General features: G+C 34.2%; 1 protein-coding gene across 1 annotated transcript; it reads right to left on the bottom strand.

The window, feature by feature from the left end:
- Positions 1-2,214: 2,214 nt before the first annotated feature.
- On the bottom strand, positions 2,215-5,179 carry LOC127094623 (auxin response factor 18). The gene is made up of 2 exons (XM_051033430.1): positions 3,924-5,179; positions 2,215-3,277 (listed from the first exon to the last, which is right to left on the bottom strand). Exons 1-2 carry the CDS (start codon positions 4,992-4,994, stop codon positions 2,498-2,500), a joined length of 1,851 nt encoding a protein of 616 aa, XP_050889387.1. The 5' UTR covers positions 4,995-5,179; the 3' UTR covers positions 2,215-2,497.
- Positions 5,180-16,454: the final 11,275 nt, after the last annotated feature.

The following is a 16,454-nucleotide window of genomic DNA, read 5'->3' as shown; positions in this document are numbered from 1 at the left end:
CCCGTATACCAGAGCATTTGTTAGTCTAAGTGTTGACCTCTCCTCCTATGAATGAGTTAAAAATTCACAAGTGTTTTTTTCTCCACAAATACTTCGGTTTGTCAAAATATATTAAATAAGACATTTCTAATAAGATCGTGTTGGTATTTGAAGCCTAAAAGCACTCTCCAATGATATTCTTCAAATGTATCTAAATACGGCTTGCGACAAACATGACAATCCTCATCAATGAAAAATAAAGAAATCACAATATAAAATATAAAGTAAAAAATTATTAATGTCACGACAACTGATCCACAAATTAAAAAAAATTAAATCCAATAACTCAACTAAAACCATACTAAGTTCTTTTAGGTTGAATTGAATATACTCATAAACAAATATGTTTGGATGATAATTAGTAGATGAATTCGATTTGGATAGACTGATTTAGAACTCGACCTGCAGACGAATAGTCCTAAATATATGTATATATATTATTGGTAATAAGGACGCCTAAGGTGCTACCCTAGCATTCAACATATTAATACCCCTCATTTATGGCATTTTAACTTATTATAATTGACCCATCGGTGGCCATTATTATTCAATAATTCAGCCATGTCCTACCTCTACAGAGTTAAAACAATTTTCATAAAAGAATTGTCAACAAGAAAAGTCATGTCCTTATGTTTTCTCCAAATGCCATCTGATTCATTTGTGTTCACAACAATCATTGCTTTTCTTCATACCCCTACCCTGGTCCAACCCAAGCTAATACAAACAAAAACTCAAAAATAAATTAGATGCAAGTTGCTGAATTCACCATTCCAGCTTTTCTAGTAAAAACACTTTCATGATTTCAACATTAAAATCCAACTCATGATTTTTCTTTTTAGAGATTAATAGCATAGTAGCATCATAGGACATCTGTCTTTACTTTTAGTCCTACCTAACACAATTGATGTTGGAAAATTTAGGTTGTTGTTGTATAAAATCATAATAATTTTGTACCAAAAAAAAACATGATAATTAATTTTGTTTTCTTTTTTGTATGGAGATTCTTAACTAGATACTTTTGAAAGTAATGCACACGGTTTATTGTCCTATTGTGGGGTAAAATGGAAAGTGTCCTACGGAGAATACAACAAGTTTTTATTGTTGCTAAAATCCTTAATAAGAGCTAAAATTGTTTTTTTATTATTGTTGAGAAATATTGAAGAATTGATATATCATTGTCTTGATAGTCCAATGTATGTCCTATCCCTCGACCGTAACTGAGATCGGTAATATGTGGGCCATAGGAGTTGGTACTAAGTACTAACACTGTTTCTTTTATCTGGACTGCAGATGATCATTAGTTTGACTGTCTCAAAATAGGGAAGTTATTGATTTACCATTTCTCCTGCAAGTATAGTAGTAGTACTAGTTATAAAAACAAACACTCTTTCCAAGGAAGTAAACCTACTTAAGACTTTTATGGCTTCTACTAGTTTCCGATCGATAACGTGACTGGTATTCAATGTGTCTGATATTTGCCAATCTTTGATACATATGTATGTTAATAAAGAGCCGTTTTTGAGGGATGTGTAAGGTGAACTACAGTACAATAACTTTTAATGACGTCTAGTTTCTAATCGATAAAAGTGTCTAGTATTTAACGTGTATCTGATAATCCAGCTTCTAATCGATAAAAGTGTCTAGTATTTAACGTGTATCTGATATTTAACATATATCAATATTTGACATACATATGCGAATCTACATCATAAGGACTTATATGACTTCTAGCTTTTGATCAATAATAATGTCTAGTATTTAATACGTGTATGATATTCAACCTATGTCAATCTTTAACAGCATATGTCGATCTTTGATATTGTAGTTAAATAAGGTCTCATAATAGATTTGACATGGTTAAACCATGATTAAATATGCTACCTATTTATTTTGTCACAATTGAACCATTGCTAATCTATATAGCCTCAAAAAATTTAAGAGAGTCTTGAGCGTGCTTGTTTTATGAATGTTTTGTAAGTTGAAACTAGTATTTGGTTTCGAGCAAATATGCTAAGTAAAACTAGTATACTTGATTTAGTTACATAATCAATGTTTAGTGCATGTTTGATATCATAGGATGTGATTTTGTGAAACTCATTGGGATTAAATATTCACTAAATTGAAACTAAAGAGACTTGAATATTCAATGAAGAAAATAAAAAACAAGTTCTAAGATAAGAAAAAATCCTTGATATAAATTCATTCATAGTTACATAATCCCATATAATCAGAAGAGGAATTCTCCCTCACTTCCTTAAACAAGTGCAAGTTAAAGAAAATATTACCCTTTAGTTCCTCAAAGGGTTTATTCAGTTGCAACAAAAACAGAAACACAGTATTTTTCAGAACCAAATAAGGAATATTTTTGTTAACTTGCACCTAAATAGAATCATGCCAAACCGAAAAAACAACAAATCATACAATACTGCAAAGGAAATTTGTTTATAAGATCCATGTCTTATGAAGCCATGCACAATGTTGTAACATTTTCTGTTCCAACAATATCGGTCTTATGTTGTTGGTCCTTATACCAAGGTGACCCTCCATCGGAAGAATTCTCAACCGGTTCAGAAGAAGAAACATTCGATGTTTTCAAACAAGTTCCGTCAGATAAAGAACCACTCTTTGAAATATTCGAGCCGTTGCTGTTGTCTTCGGTTTGAATGAGTTTTCCAAACAACAAAATGTGTTTGTGGGGTGCTTTTGCTTCAATATTGGAAACTTCCTTAAAACTTTGACCGGAATTTCCCACACTCAACAAGCAAGACAAGTCGACAGTGTTCTTAGTATTGTTGTTGATGCTCTTGTAGGGCCTAATAACAGTTTGTTGTTGATCGAATCTTGACAGCGACAGATTACTAAGAAACATGTCATGGTGAAGCTTGTTGAAGTGAAAATCAGATTGGTTATTTTGTCCAAATTGAGCATGCCTGGCTCCCTGTATGCTTGATGCAGAATAACTATTAGTCGTAGTAGAATCTTGAATGTTACAGAGAGACGAGTTCGCGTAATTGAGAAGATTAATGTTGGAGAATGACGGCGACGATGATGATGATGTTGTTGTTGGCATTGGAAGTTGGTTTATGAGATGAAAATATGGATCTTGGATAAACCTCGGTTTCTTTCTCGGTGGCGTGAATGGCGAGAGGTTGAAATTCGGCATGTTTGAAACTAGCTCAACTAACCAAGGGTTCACACATTTCACATTTTGAAGTAAATCCGGTTCATCCCACACTACCTGGAAAAAAAAAACATGACATCATAAACAAGAAAAGTTAGAACATTTCTGACCAAAATCGAAATAGGATCCACCGCAGTCGGCGTGTTCACGCATTCAGAACTTTTCTAACCATCCGATCATGATCAGTGCGTAAATGCGTTGAATGTGACTACAGGGAATCATCATTCAACGAAATCGGTAACACTTAATAACTTTATGTCAATGAGGTACCGAAATTCTAGAAACTATAGTACTAGTTAGTATTAGAAGGAACAATTGTCAGCATTTAAGAGACTAACTCATAGTTGAAAATTGAAAATTGAAATCATATGCAACTTTACTATGATTCACTATTACTACTATTAACTGTTATTTTTTTTAACTTCAAACAAACTCAAAGCATTAACACTTCTATTTATAGTAAGAAATGTCAAATATTTTGATAAATGGTTGCTTATAATCTCATTCACCTAACATAGTAAGTCACTTTCATTCAGTAAACTGTTAAAGTGATAAACAAGTACTAATTGTATGTATCAGAAAAACCATCACAATCTGACAAACTGTAAACTGTTCCTTCTGCATTGAATAGAACAGTACATATAACTTTTTACATGAGAAAAAAATAGTCAAGATTTTAGAATCAATCAAAGGTTATTGTTACCTGAAGAAGACGCCAAGGAGAATCAGGCCAACGAATTGGATCTTGAACTTGAACAGAAGATATAGTACCCATAAACCAACTGATTCTAGAAGAATCTTCAGTTTCAAATGGCATTTTGAATCTCATACCAGAACACCATTGAATTTGCATTGCGGATTTCACAGAAGAAACCTTAACACAAAACTCAGGAGTACTAGCTCTTGGATAATATACAACCTCAAAAGATCTTCCATTAACAGCACAGTTCACAGCTTCAACAACAGACTCAGAAGCAACTTTTCCTATCAAATAATCACTTTTTCTATTATTCTCATTTCCACCCAAGAAACCACCACCAAACAAAGGTGATACACGGTTCCAATTACCAGAAGAATTAGAAAACTGATCCGTTCCACCGCCAATTCCTCCTTTCTTGGCCCTCCTTATACCAACACAAAGATCTCCATTTTCAGCTCTCAAAAACACAATCGAATCACCAGCAACAAGCTTCTTATGATTCACGAAATTGCTCCATCCGGTAGTCAAAAGATGTCTCCTCGGTGTTCCTCTATAGATATGCCGAAACTTCCAACACTGTCCATGCATATCCTTAGCGATAATCGTTTGAACAGGTGGTTCTGCAGAGTAATCCAATCTAGGAAAAATAGTCTCAGCGCAGTATCTCGGAACAGAGAAACCTCCACCATTGTTGGCATCAGATTGTGTTAACGTCTTCGCAAAAGAAGCTGGCTTTTCTTGACCCTCTAAGCCATTGTTTCCGAGGAAACAATCTTGTTCTGAATCCAACTCGTTTTCTCTTAAAGGGGTTAATCTCATTTTGACATAGACTTCATCAGTATCAGGATCAGCCATGTATTTCATAGCAGAGATTCTACAAAGGATAAGCGGCGGAACGCGCGTTTTGGTGAAATCCACTTTGCCATGAGCGTGCTCTGCGTGACCTTGTGGAAAGTAAAAGACTTTTGTGTTGAGTGGTGGCATTTGAACCATGGCACCAGCGCAGGCGTGCCATAGTTGAGAATCTAAGCACTTTTCAGAGGTTTTTTCCATGGAATCCATAACTACAAACATGTTTAGAAGAAGATTGTTGTTGATTGAGAATGGTGGATGAGAAAAAGGGAGAGAGAGAAGAGAGAGTGATGTTGTGGGAGAGAGAAGAGAGAGAGAGAGAGTGGTGAGTGAGAAAGAGTTCCAACTTTTTTATGTATAGATGAAGACAGGAACACCTCATACACTCTCTCTCTTACGCGAGTTGCCGACCAGAATGTGAATTCGACAGACATGAACTAACATGAAAATCGATGTCACAATTTAATGTGCATAATAACAAAATAACCATATTCAAAACAATAAACATTTTCTAGACCAAAAAAAAAAACGTAATAATCAATAAAATTACAGTTTTAAATATCTTTAAAATTTCATAAATAGTAGTATAGAAAACAATTGATATTTAATATACATTTAGTAATATCTATACAAAAATGTCAAAATATAGTAAAAAAAAAATCAAATGCTTCCTTCATCTTTTGTTATAAGACATGGTTATAAATTAACAAGTATTTCAAAAAAAAATTAATTTTGATCTCTTTATTATTCTGTTTTTTAATTTATGTCCTCCATTTTAAAATTTGTTTTTCTAATATCTTTATTTAAATTTTTTGAAAATTTTACTTCTTCAAAATTGAGAGCATTTTTATTAATGATATGCTATTCATTTATCTTATATGTGATTCCAACTCAGCATTTTATTTTATATTTAAGTTAATTTTATTTTGAAAATGTTCTAATATATAGTATCAATGTAACACTTTTAGTACAGTTTATTTATTATCTTCTTCTTATCTTCTTCTTTCATTCTTTTTCATTTATTTTCTTATTCATCAATTCAAGGTACTCATTTACCTCAACAAATTAGTTAATCTAAGAGTACAATGAGTGACTATATGTAGTCTTGTAGGATTGTCAGATGGTTTTAATATTGTTGCGGTGTTAGAGCAAGCTCACGCAAGGATGGTGAAAAGCTCTATGGCGTTTCCTCAATGAATTGAATGTCCTCTCTTAATCTTGATGGTTGAGTTATTTGTAGGAACCTCTTGGGGTTGGATCTTAGAACCTAAGAAAGTAATAACCGTGTTTTCCTCCTTCAGGAGTATGGAAAATGGGTAGTTATTTCCCCTATAATATCGGGGAACATGACCTCATTTTGTCTGACTTTCTAGTATCGTTACTGATTAAGGACACAACATTCCCACATCTTCATAAATGGGGGAGTATTTCAATAAATGGGCGACCAATACATATAACGAGTGACATAATTAGGAAATGATCGCATTATGATAAAACGGGCGCATGCATCAATAGGTGGGGCGACTAGCAATCCAGCTTCAAGAGATGAGTTATATCCATCCTCTTTTGGTGAATCATGTTTCACCTATTATATATCCTTTGCAAATATAAAATAGATTGTCCCTCAAGTACAAGGACTTGTAAAGGGCGAAGTGGTTTTTACCAATCGCATCTTCCCATTAGGACAAGTCCCTTATGCGTAAACGAGAAGAGTCTTTCAAGTACGATCTAGGGAGAGTCCATTAGATACGAAATGAGGCGAGTACCTCAAGCATACCTGTGGTAAACCTCTAGATGTCAATGAGGTGGATCCTGAAACATCAGTTGAGATAGACCCCCCAAACATCAGTTGAGGTAAATGAATGTGCAACATGAAATATGATAAATGATGATTTTCTTAGGAAGCTAAATTGGCCTTAGTCTTTCACACGTGTCAGAAATGTGAGGAATCTTTTGTGACTGTTGGGGAACCTAGGAAGAGACCATTAATTACCCATATGGATCACCTTCATATCCATATAAAAAGGATTATCCCTAATCATTTTACCCTTTTGCGTATCTTTGTCTTCAACGTTCTTGTGAGAGGTCCCTCATAATCCCTTAAGAGCATACACGACTTCTAATTTTCTCAAACTCAAGCTCTCAAACACCTAATTATAGGTACATGATTATTACATTTTCTTTTTTTTCCCATTTATTGCGATAACTAGGGATTTAAATGAGATCCACGATCTAGTAAAGCTTTGAATCACAATGAGCCTATAGTAATGTTGAATTACTACTATAGGAACACCAAATGTCCCGATGGGATGGTTTTATACAAATTATTTAAGTTAGTCATGTTTGGTAGTTGTGAGAGTTCCACTAGTTCTGGTAGTGATGACACTATTGGTAGCGATATTGGTTCCTTTTTCTATTTTATTTTCTCAAGAAGCACAAATTTAATGGAGGCATGTGATCCCGAGCACTAAGGCATCAAGGATTTTTATACTTATTATGAAAGTGAGGAGAGGATAATCTTCTTTTGGAAACATGTCAGCATTTCCTCTTATGGTGACGAGGACGAAGTTATCTTGGAGGCGTGCTTTTCGATAGAGAGGGTCAATATGGTTTCCTTAGATAACCAACCCCTACTTCTACCTACACATCCCTGGTATCCGCAATTTAGGGGGTCTAATTCCCTTTTATGCATTTGACGTGGAGGTGTTATCTATTTCCCAATGAAATCTACCAAAAGTCTAGGCAATAGTGAAGAATTTGATTAAAGAGAATGAGGATCCGGTGACCAAACTTGATGCGGTGGAATTAAAGGCCCGAGACCTCACTATCTCAGAGAAGAACCTGAGGGAATCCCTTGAGGACGACCTTCACTCTAAGAAGAAAATGTATGAGGATTTTTCCGCATTTAAGGATGAGTTAGTGGACACCTCTGACATATATTTTGAGTGGGAAAAGAAGCATAAGGCCTTTGTTCATCCTAAGCTGGACTTGAGCCAAATGTGTCTCTTTAAAGTGGTCAATGATGGCCAGTTGGTGGAGGAAGAAGAGATTGCATCCTCTGAGAAGCCCAACGTGTCTCTTGATGAAGGTACCTAGATTAAGCGTGAGGAAGAAACTCCCTAAGAGGATGTAACTCACATGAAAGTATTCTTGAGGAACTGCAGGTTCCAGATGAAGGCCACTGAGATGAAGGTTTTGTTGTTTTTCCTCATCCCTTTGTGGATTATTTTTGTAAGCATGCCCTTAGGTGCTCAGATGACTATACCCGAAGGTTTTTAGTGGTGCCCTTAGGGGTTTTTGTGTAGTGATTAACTATGCCCTTAAGGGCTTATTGTACTTTTTAACTCTCAGGGGGGGGGGGGGAGATTACTTATTGACAATGCTTTCATGTCTTCGCCTATTTTTTTTTGTGTCTGAAAATATTTTGAACAGGTTTCTTGCCACTGTGTGACTCATTGGGGAAATAAGGATCCTTGCACGAGGGTTCAACATAAGTAATCGCCTTTATGGGCAGTAAAAATTTCTTCACGAGGATCCACCATAAGTGATTGTCTTTATGGGCGGAAATGATTCATCCACGATAATATAACGTAAATGATAACCTCTAAGGGCAAAAAGAATCCCTCCATGAAGATCCATCATAAGTGATCGCCCTTAAGGGCGACAAGGATTCCTTCATGAGGATCCAACATAAATGGCCGCCTCAGGGAGGTTCGGTAAGATTCTTTGTTTTATTTCCTGCAAAATAAAGCAATAATCTAAAACCTATATGATGACGTGATACACATCATTAAAAACCCATGCACATTACTTCCAATGTAGGGAAAAGATTTCTCCCCACAAAAATAAAGAATGTCATAAAAATTCAACTATGCACGCGATAAAGATTGTACCTCGCCTCAAATAATCCAAGAACCAAATTAGTTTAAATTAAACATGGAGTAATGCCTAAAGTAATGAATGGTTTATGACTTGTCTCTTCTTCTGTTACCTTCATGCTCCTTTGCGATATGGCAAGAAAATCTCTGTCTCAAAGAGTTACCTCTCGTGATCTGACATCTAGCTTCAAATCCACAATGTTCACTTCCTGTGCTTCTTGTTGTTGGGCATGAGCCATGTATATAATACTTTTTTTAAGCTTCAATCTCTCTATGTAACACTTCCTGGAAATCTCCTGATCCCTCTAGATAACCCACACTTCCCCATTTGGGACTGGGTATTTCATGCACAAATATAACATGGACATGAAGGATCCAAGCATGTAGAAAGCAGGCCTCCCTATAATTATATTATATGAAGAGGGATAATAAATAACCAAGTATCATACCTTGGTCAACCTTGCACTCTCTTCAGCTCAAAACATGGCCTTCATGGTAATACAACCATTTACATGCACTTGTTCTCCTAAGAACCCCATCAGTGAGGCTTGGAAGGCTTTGAGGTCATCTAGATCCAGGAAAAGTCTTTCAAAAGCGTACCATTAAAGGATGTTTAAAAATCTTCCTTGATCAATCACCACTCTCTTAATCTTATAGTCATTACACCTGACGGTTATGACCATGAGTTTGTTATCATGTGGATATATACATGAGGCATCTTTCTAAGAGAAGTTGATCTTAGACTCTAGAGCTTTCTTTTTTCCTTGATTCCAGGATGGAAGGAGAGAATTTCATAGACATAATTTGGTGCGTGTATCTTCTTTGGTTAAAACTAGTTTCCTCGCCACCGATGAATCCTTATGTTATGGTGTTAATGTATGTCTTCACTTTTTTGCTTGACTCCTTGAATTTCTTGGATATGGGACTCCCAGGAGCATCTCTCCCTTGAGAGTTGGACCCACTTGGGGTTTGGTTTGAGCCATATTTGACAAATTTTTAGGTGGCCCTCATGGATGAGGAACTCTATTTCCCTCTTGAGTTGGTAACAACCCTTAGTGTGATGTCCTTTGACCTTATGGAACTTTAACCAATTGCTGGGTTCTAGCCCCATGACATCTGACTTGGGGGATGGTGGAAAAGGGATGTCGTGTGTGTGAAAGACCCCACAATGTATCTGCTCGCGACTAGTGTTCAGATAGATGACGTTTTTTTTGGGAACTTTCTGATTCATTTGAACATCCCCTTATCTCTTATATGTGAGGTGTAATGACTCTTGCGAGTTATCAAGTTGTCAATTGTTCGCTCTCTAACATCATTGATCTTCTTTTGGAATTATATTTCCTCTCCTTTTATATAGCATTTTGCACGTGTCACTACTTCCTCCAATGATGTCGTCGACCTTTAGGCAAGGGATTCATTAAATTGTCATACCCTCAATCCATTTTGGAATGGTCCAACAAACATATCCTAGTTAGGGTGGACGACATTAGTTGTATCATCATTGAAGCGGACATGGTACTCCCTCAAATATTCAGTCAGGCCTTGGCAAATGTTGAACAGGTTGATGGTAGACATTTTTTTGTGTCTGCTCTCTGCAAACTAATGAACTAATTTCTTTACTAGTTCGTAATAACTAGTTATGGAGAGTCATGATAAGATCATGTACCATCTTAATGTTACATCTTTGAAGGTTTCAAATAAAAGCTTACATTTTATAGAATTAGAGGCTCCAATAATTTCTATATGTGTGTTGATGGAGGCAACATGTTCCTGGAGGTCGATGTATCCATCAAACTTGACCAATGATGGCGACTTGAAGTTCTCTAGAACTAGTCCCCCCCCCCCCAATATTTCATCAAAGAGACGTTAGGGGTCCAAGACTTTAGTCTCCTCAGGAGGCTCAACCTCCAGTTGGCGCTTTTGGATGTGAAGGACGTTGTCCTCCAAAGTTTGATTATGACAACATAAGTCGTCCATGACAACACATATTTATGACACAGCCTCCTCATCATCTGTAGTGTTGTTGTGAAGTTGATACCTTCTTGTTCACGATATTGAATGAAGGGGTTGTATGGTGAAAATGTGAATAAAAATTTGATCGTCTGAAGTAGTGGTAGCCCAGGTCAGTTTTATCAGGGCTCCACAATAAGCGCCAATTGTACTTGTTAAAAATACAATGAGTGACATCCCCTAGCTCACACACGGATGATAAAAAGCTCTGTATATGATGTTTTCTTAATAAATTGAATGTGCTCCCTCTATCTTGAGGGTTGGATTATTTATAGGAACCTCTTGGGTCTGTGTCTCATTACTAAATAAAGCCGTAATTATCCTTTCTTCCTTCAGGAGCGTGAGAAATGGGTATTTATTCCCCCTATAATATTAGGGAACATGTCCCTCTTTGTTGTTTGTCCTTCTAATACAGTTACTGAGTAGGGACACACCATTTCCACGTCTTCGTAGATGCGCGAGTATTTAAATAAGTGGGCAACCATTATAGATAACAAATGATATAACTAGGCCTCAGACCCTATGTGGGTTCAACTCTCAAGGGAAAGATGATCTTGAGAGTCCCATATCCAAGAAAGGCTAGAAGTCAAGCAAAGAAGGAAAGGTGAGATGCTCCTTTCAGCACTAGGGACACACCATTCCCATGTCTTCATAGATGGGCTGATATCTCAATAAGTGGACGACCATTACAGATAACAGACAATATAACTATGAAATGAGTGCACATTGTGATAAACGGACGCATGCAACAATAGGCGGCAACAAGTGATCTTGCTTCGAGCGATGAGTTTTATCCGACCGGTTTTGGTAATCTTGTGTTGCCTCTTGTATATCCTTTGCAAATATACAAGTACATATGAGAAAATTAAATTTACAATTCCAAAATTATAAAATAAGCATATGTGTTTTTATAAATGATAACAATAATAACAATAATAATTATTATAATAAATTGAAAATAAATAATAATAATTATTATTATAGTAAATTGAAAATAAATAATAATAATAATAATAATAATAATAATAATAATAATAATAACTTCCAAAATAATGAAAAATAAATTTTTATAAACATAGTTCTATAGTACACATGTGAAATAAATCTACCTTATTTCTACCATTTAATCAATATAAATTAAATAAAATATGATAAAACTTATTAAGATAATGGTAGAAAACAAATTTGTGAATGATGCATGATTAAGGGCCAGTTTGTTTTAGCTTTAAAAAAATGAATTTTTTCTTTGTATTTTTGAAAATGGATTCTACAAAAATGTTTTTCAAAATATTATAAGTTTTTCTAAATTTGTTTTTTATAAATTAAAAGATTGAATTGTTCATTCTATAACATAAATATACATTATTGAAGATCAAAACATAGTCAAAATCATAATTTTTTCAAAAAGTTGTATCTTAAAAATGATTTTTATGAAAAACTATTTGAAATAGCTTCAAAATTAAGTGATTTTTTTGAAAATTTGACATCCAATTTTTTTTCGATAAAATGATGAAATACCTAAAATAACATTTTAAGAATAACTATTCAAATCAAATTATCATTTGAAGCTTTTATGAAAAATTTCTTTGTAAATTTTTTTTACACTAAAATATATAACACTATAAAAATCATTTTTAAAAAAAGGCAAAACAAACGGGTCCTAAAATGTTAACTGAGCTCGTAATGCGTGAATGATGCTTCTCTATTCTCTGTCCTTCTTCAAAAAAATTTATCCCTATTCCCAATTCGTGTAATGGGAAAATTTTTTCCATCCCCATCCCCACATATTGTCCGATGATCCACAGATATTGAATCTTAACTTTTTTTTAAATATTTTTTTATAACAACTGTGATATTAGTATTTCTTTATAACAACTATGATATTAGTATTTCTTTATATTTTTCTTTAAAAAATATATATATTATGCATTTAAAAAAACGTATTATATCAATAACAAAAATATAAAAAAAAAAAAAACGCTAAATTTCTTTTTCGGTAAAAAAATAAGCTAACACAAACTTAATATAATAAAAGTTATATATTTCATACAATAACCTCATCAAAGCAATATACCCGCTAAAATAAAGTCATCCATATTGATGAGAATGAATAAGAGAGAGTATTTGTTATTGTGATGACGAGAACATAGGAGGTGAAGAATGGAGGAGACAAAGAAAAAGAGAAAAAAATAGGAGAAAACTGTGTAGACTTTATATTTGATACTCTATATTTGATGCACTTTCTAGAATTGAGTAATTAGGTATTGAAACAATCCAATGAAAAAAAAATTATCATCACCTATCAATGTTCACTAATGAATTTTTATTTTCTAATATATTAATTGTTTTTATATATAAAAAAATATAAAACTTTATGTATTATATATATATATATATATATATATATATATATATATATATATATATATATATTATATATATATATAACTTCAAATCTCCTAACAGACAATCTCTATAAAAAAATCCAGTTAACCGATTCAATTTGACATTTATATGCATGACTAATCTACTTATGGGCATACACATTAGTTAATTCCGTGTTATAAATTCAATATCTTAAATTTCTTTAAGACATAGTTCTTATACAGATGTACTAGTAGAAAAAAAAAGTATACCAACAGAGTAATAGAAGTACTAAATTGCCGCAATAAAAAAATGGCACGCTCCTATCACGAAAAGAAATCACATGCAAATTTACTATACTAAATAAACACACTATAACTTGAAGTCGCAAATATTGATACTGGCACTATCAATTTAATGCAGACACTAATCAAATCGATGAAACTTCCAATGTATACAGATCAAACAATAGGGAAAAGTAAACTAATTTGTAATAATGAGTATTTATTAAGGTCAAAAGCTAAGGAAGCACCTCATCTCACGGAACGATAAAAACGAAATTCAATATTCCAACAAGCAGAGAACAGAACCATCCATGAATATGTTACTAGTACTTAGCAGTATCATTAAATATTAATTTATTCTTAGACATAAATTATAATTTAAAATACTCGCTGAATTACTGTATTTTTTAAATATAAGTTCTAACAATATTAATAGTGTATTAAAGTTAGTTTTTGACACGTCCATATACAACATGATGTTTTCAAAACATCAATTTGAAATGAATATTGTACTATTTTAGAATCATAAATAATTGTTGATGGAGTAAAATAAGACTATGTGTGGTGGAGCAAATTTCCTTAATGATGAAATAGGGTGTATAGGCAAGATTAACATTCTAACATCCAAATCAACAAATGGATGAAAATTAATATATGTGTGAGAATGAGTAGAATGCAAGTTCTAACGCGTGAATAACTTTATATAGAGAAGTTGGTTAGCCGTTCCCACTTGATTTGGCGTCTCGTGTGGATCACCGTCAGATTAGATCTGACAATGAGAAATTGGCAGGAGGTCGGGATTGTGTGCTCCGAGCTTGACTGAAGTCGTATCTATTCCTCTGTGTTTGACTTGTATTTGGACCTCGACATGTGCATCTTGAGAGTGGCGCATAATACTTTCCCCCAAGCCCTCGTTCTCACTTGCTGAAACGAGAGTTTTACTATATGGGCTCCCAATCCTATCCTTGATTAAAGGGGGGTAAGATAGCTATGAAATCGATAGTATTGAGAACATGTGCATCAAATGTATTCTTTGTAATTCATAATGCGTTGCTAGGGGGTTGCAATTCATGACTCTAGGATTGTCAATAATGATTCTTGTTCATCTTAGGGTACTCAAGTGTTATGAAGAGTTCAATGCGAGATCATGTTCGTTGGTGGTGTGGTCACATTTTTTATCTGCTTTCTGCATTTGGTCATTGTATTTGTAGACAGTCTTTCATCGACCATTACGCTGACATTTCTGCATCCTCCTCCTAGGCAAACTCTGCCCAACACGAATCACCAAATTCATCTCTTTAGGTAATGATTTGAAGTCTTTTTCTCTTTCGTACTTAGGTTCCTTTTGCTAGGGTTTCTTGAGAAGCAGATGATATAAGATTCGAGGGAAGTAACATCGATCGATGGTGGCAGGATAGCTGGTAGCCTCAGACCTATGGAGTTTATTGGAGATTTTTCCTTCCATTCCTTATCCTTGATGAACCTCATTGTTGTAAATAATTTCACACAGAGGTGCAAGGCTCACACCTATATCAAAATGCAATGTCGAGCTTTCACTTTGAGATCCCACATAAGCAAGGTGAGGTGGTGGTTGGTATCCTAATCTTGTGCTTATGTTTATGGTTATTATGTTTATGTGTTGATAGTAATTATAAAATATAGAACACTGGCCTAGGAACATATAACGTGACTGGAGAAAACTTTGTTGTGTGGGTGGATAAAGAAATGTTGAACGTCGTGTCCATATTTGCCGGTAAGGGTGGTTTTGACCATGCTTTCACCGAGGCGGGTCCCTCTTTGAACTAGAGGGTACTTTCCTCCTAAGGAGATAAAAGAGTAGCAAATATGAAAAAGATGTGTCATCCCTCTTCCTTAATGCTTGTTTTCTTTGATAGGTTTATGTCTTCCTTTAAATGACTTCGAGACATGGTTTTTGAATCATCTGGTGATCTCCACCTCACAAATGCATCTAGGGAGTTGTGCTTACGTCAAAGTCTTCCAATATTAGAGTGAGCACTACTATAAAATATACCTTTGGTAACACCATATTACTACATCCATTTTGTCAACTGTAGTAATATCTCATTTTTAACGCGCCTGGTATTTTATATTTTATTAAAAGACTTTTCATCACGGTTCATAATAACAACTATGGTCACAGATTAAGGGTTACAAGCTTCAAATCCCAACATCAATATTTTCCCATTTTTTCAATAAAAAAGCATGTGTCTCTTAGCATGTATTATTAAATAAAAATGGAAAAGCTTTTAACTACAATGGTTTTTATCAATCGTGGTTATATGTGTCATATTTCATCGCGGTTGGTATTTGCAACCGTTGTGAAATTCTTTCCTACAAAGTTAAAATAAAACGACTTTTATTTCCTTCATAACACATGCCCTAGCAAACCAGACGACAGTGATAGCGAAATATTCATCTTCCTTCATTCTTGGAACGTCCAATCTTCACCATATTCATTCATTTCTTGGAACGTAAATCATTTCTTGGTCTCTTCATCCTCTTAGAAGTATGGTACATTATCTTTTTGTGTTCTTTGTTTATTGTTCTTGGTCTTTCTCTCGCGTTGTTATGAGGTTTCCCTTTATGCGGTGTGGATCTTTGTTTTGTTGCAATTGGATTACTTTTTGTTTTGGTTTTATTTAGATTTTGTGATGTTTTGTTGTTATAAGGTCATGTGATATTGTCATGTGTCATGTTCTCGCGTTGTGATGTTTTTGTTGTTATAAGGCTATGTTTTTGATTTTGTTTTGTTTTTATAACTCTATTGCAAATGAAGAAAAAAATGTGGTTATGAATATATTTTAGGTTTTGGTTTTCCAAATGAAATTGTTGGGTTGTTGATTGATGTCATGAATTTTAGAGGTTAGTTATGAATATGCTTTAGGTTTTGGTGTTATATTATTGTGATGGATATATTAATATGCATATAACCATATTAGTATGTTGTATGTGTAGCATTAGTGTGCCATTCACACTAGTATTTTGATATAAATTTCAGAAATTGTTATGGATCATAGTTGGATGAAAGCTGATGGGTTAGATTCGGTGTATGAGAAAGAAGTTAAGTGCGGGAATATAAAAAATCTTTCCGGAAATAATGGTCTCTTTTATTGTCCTTGTGTTAA

Source organism: Lathyrus oleraceus, chromosome 6, assembly GCF_024323335.1.
Source record: "Lathyrus oleraceus cultivar Zhongwan6 chromosome 6, CAAS_Psat_ZW6_1.0, whole genome shotgun sequence".
Taxonomy (NCBI): Eukaryota; Viridiplantae; Streptophyta; class Magnoliopsida; order Fabales; family Fabaceae; genus Lathyrus; species Lathyrus oleraceus.
Note: the sequence above shows the minus strand (reverse complement) of the source record. Positions and strands in the feature narration are given on the sequence as shown.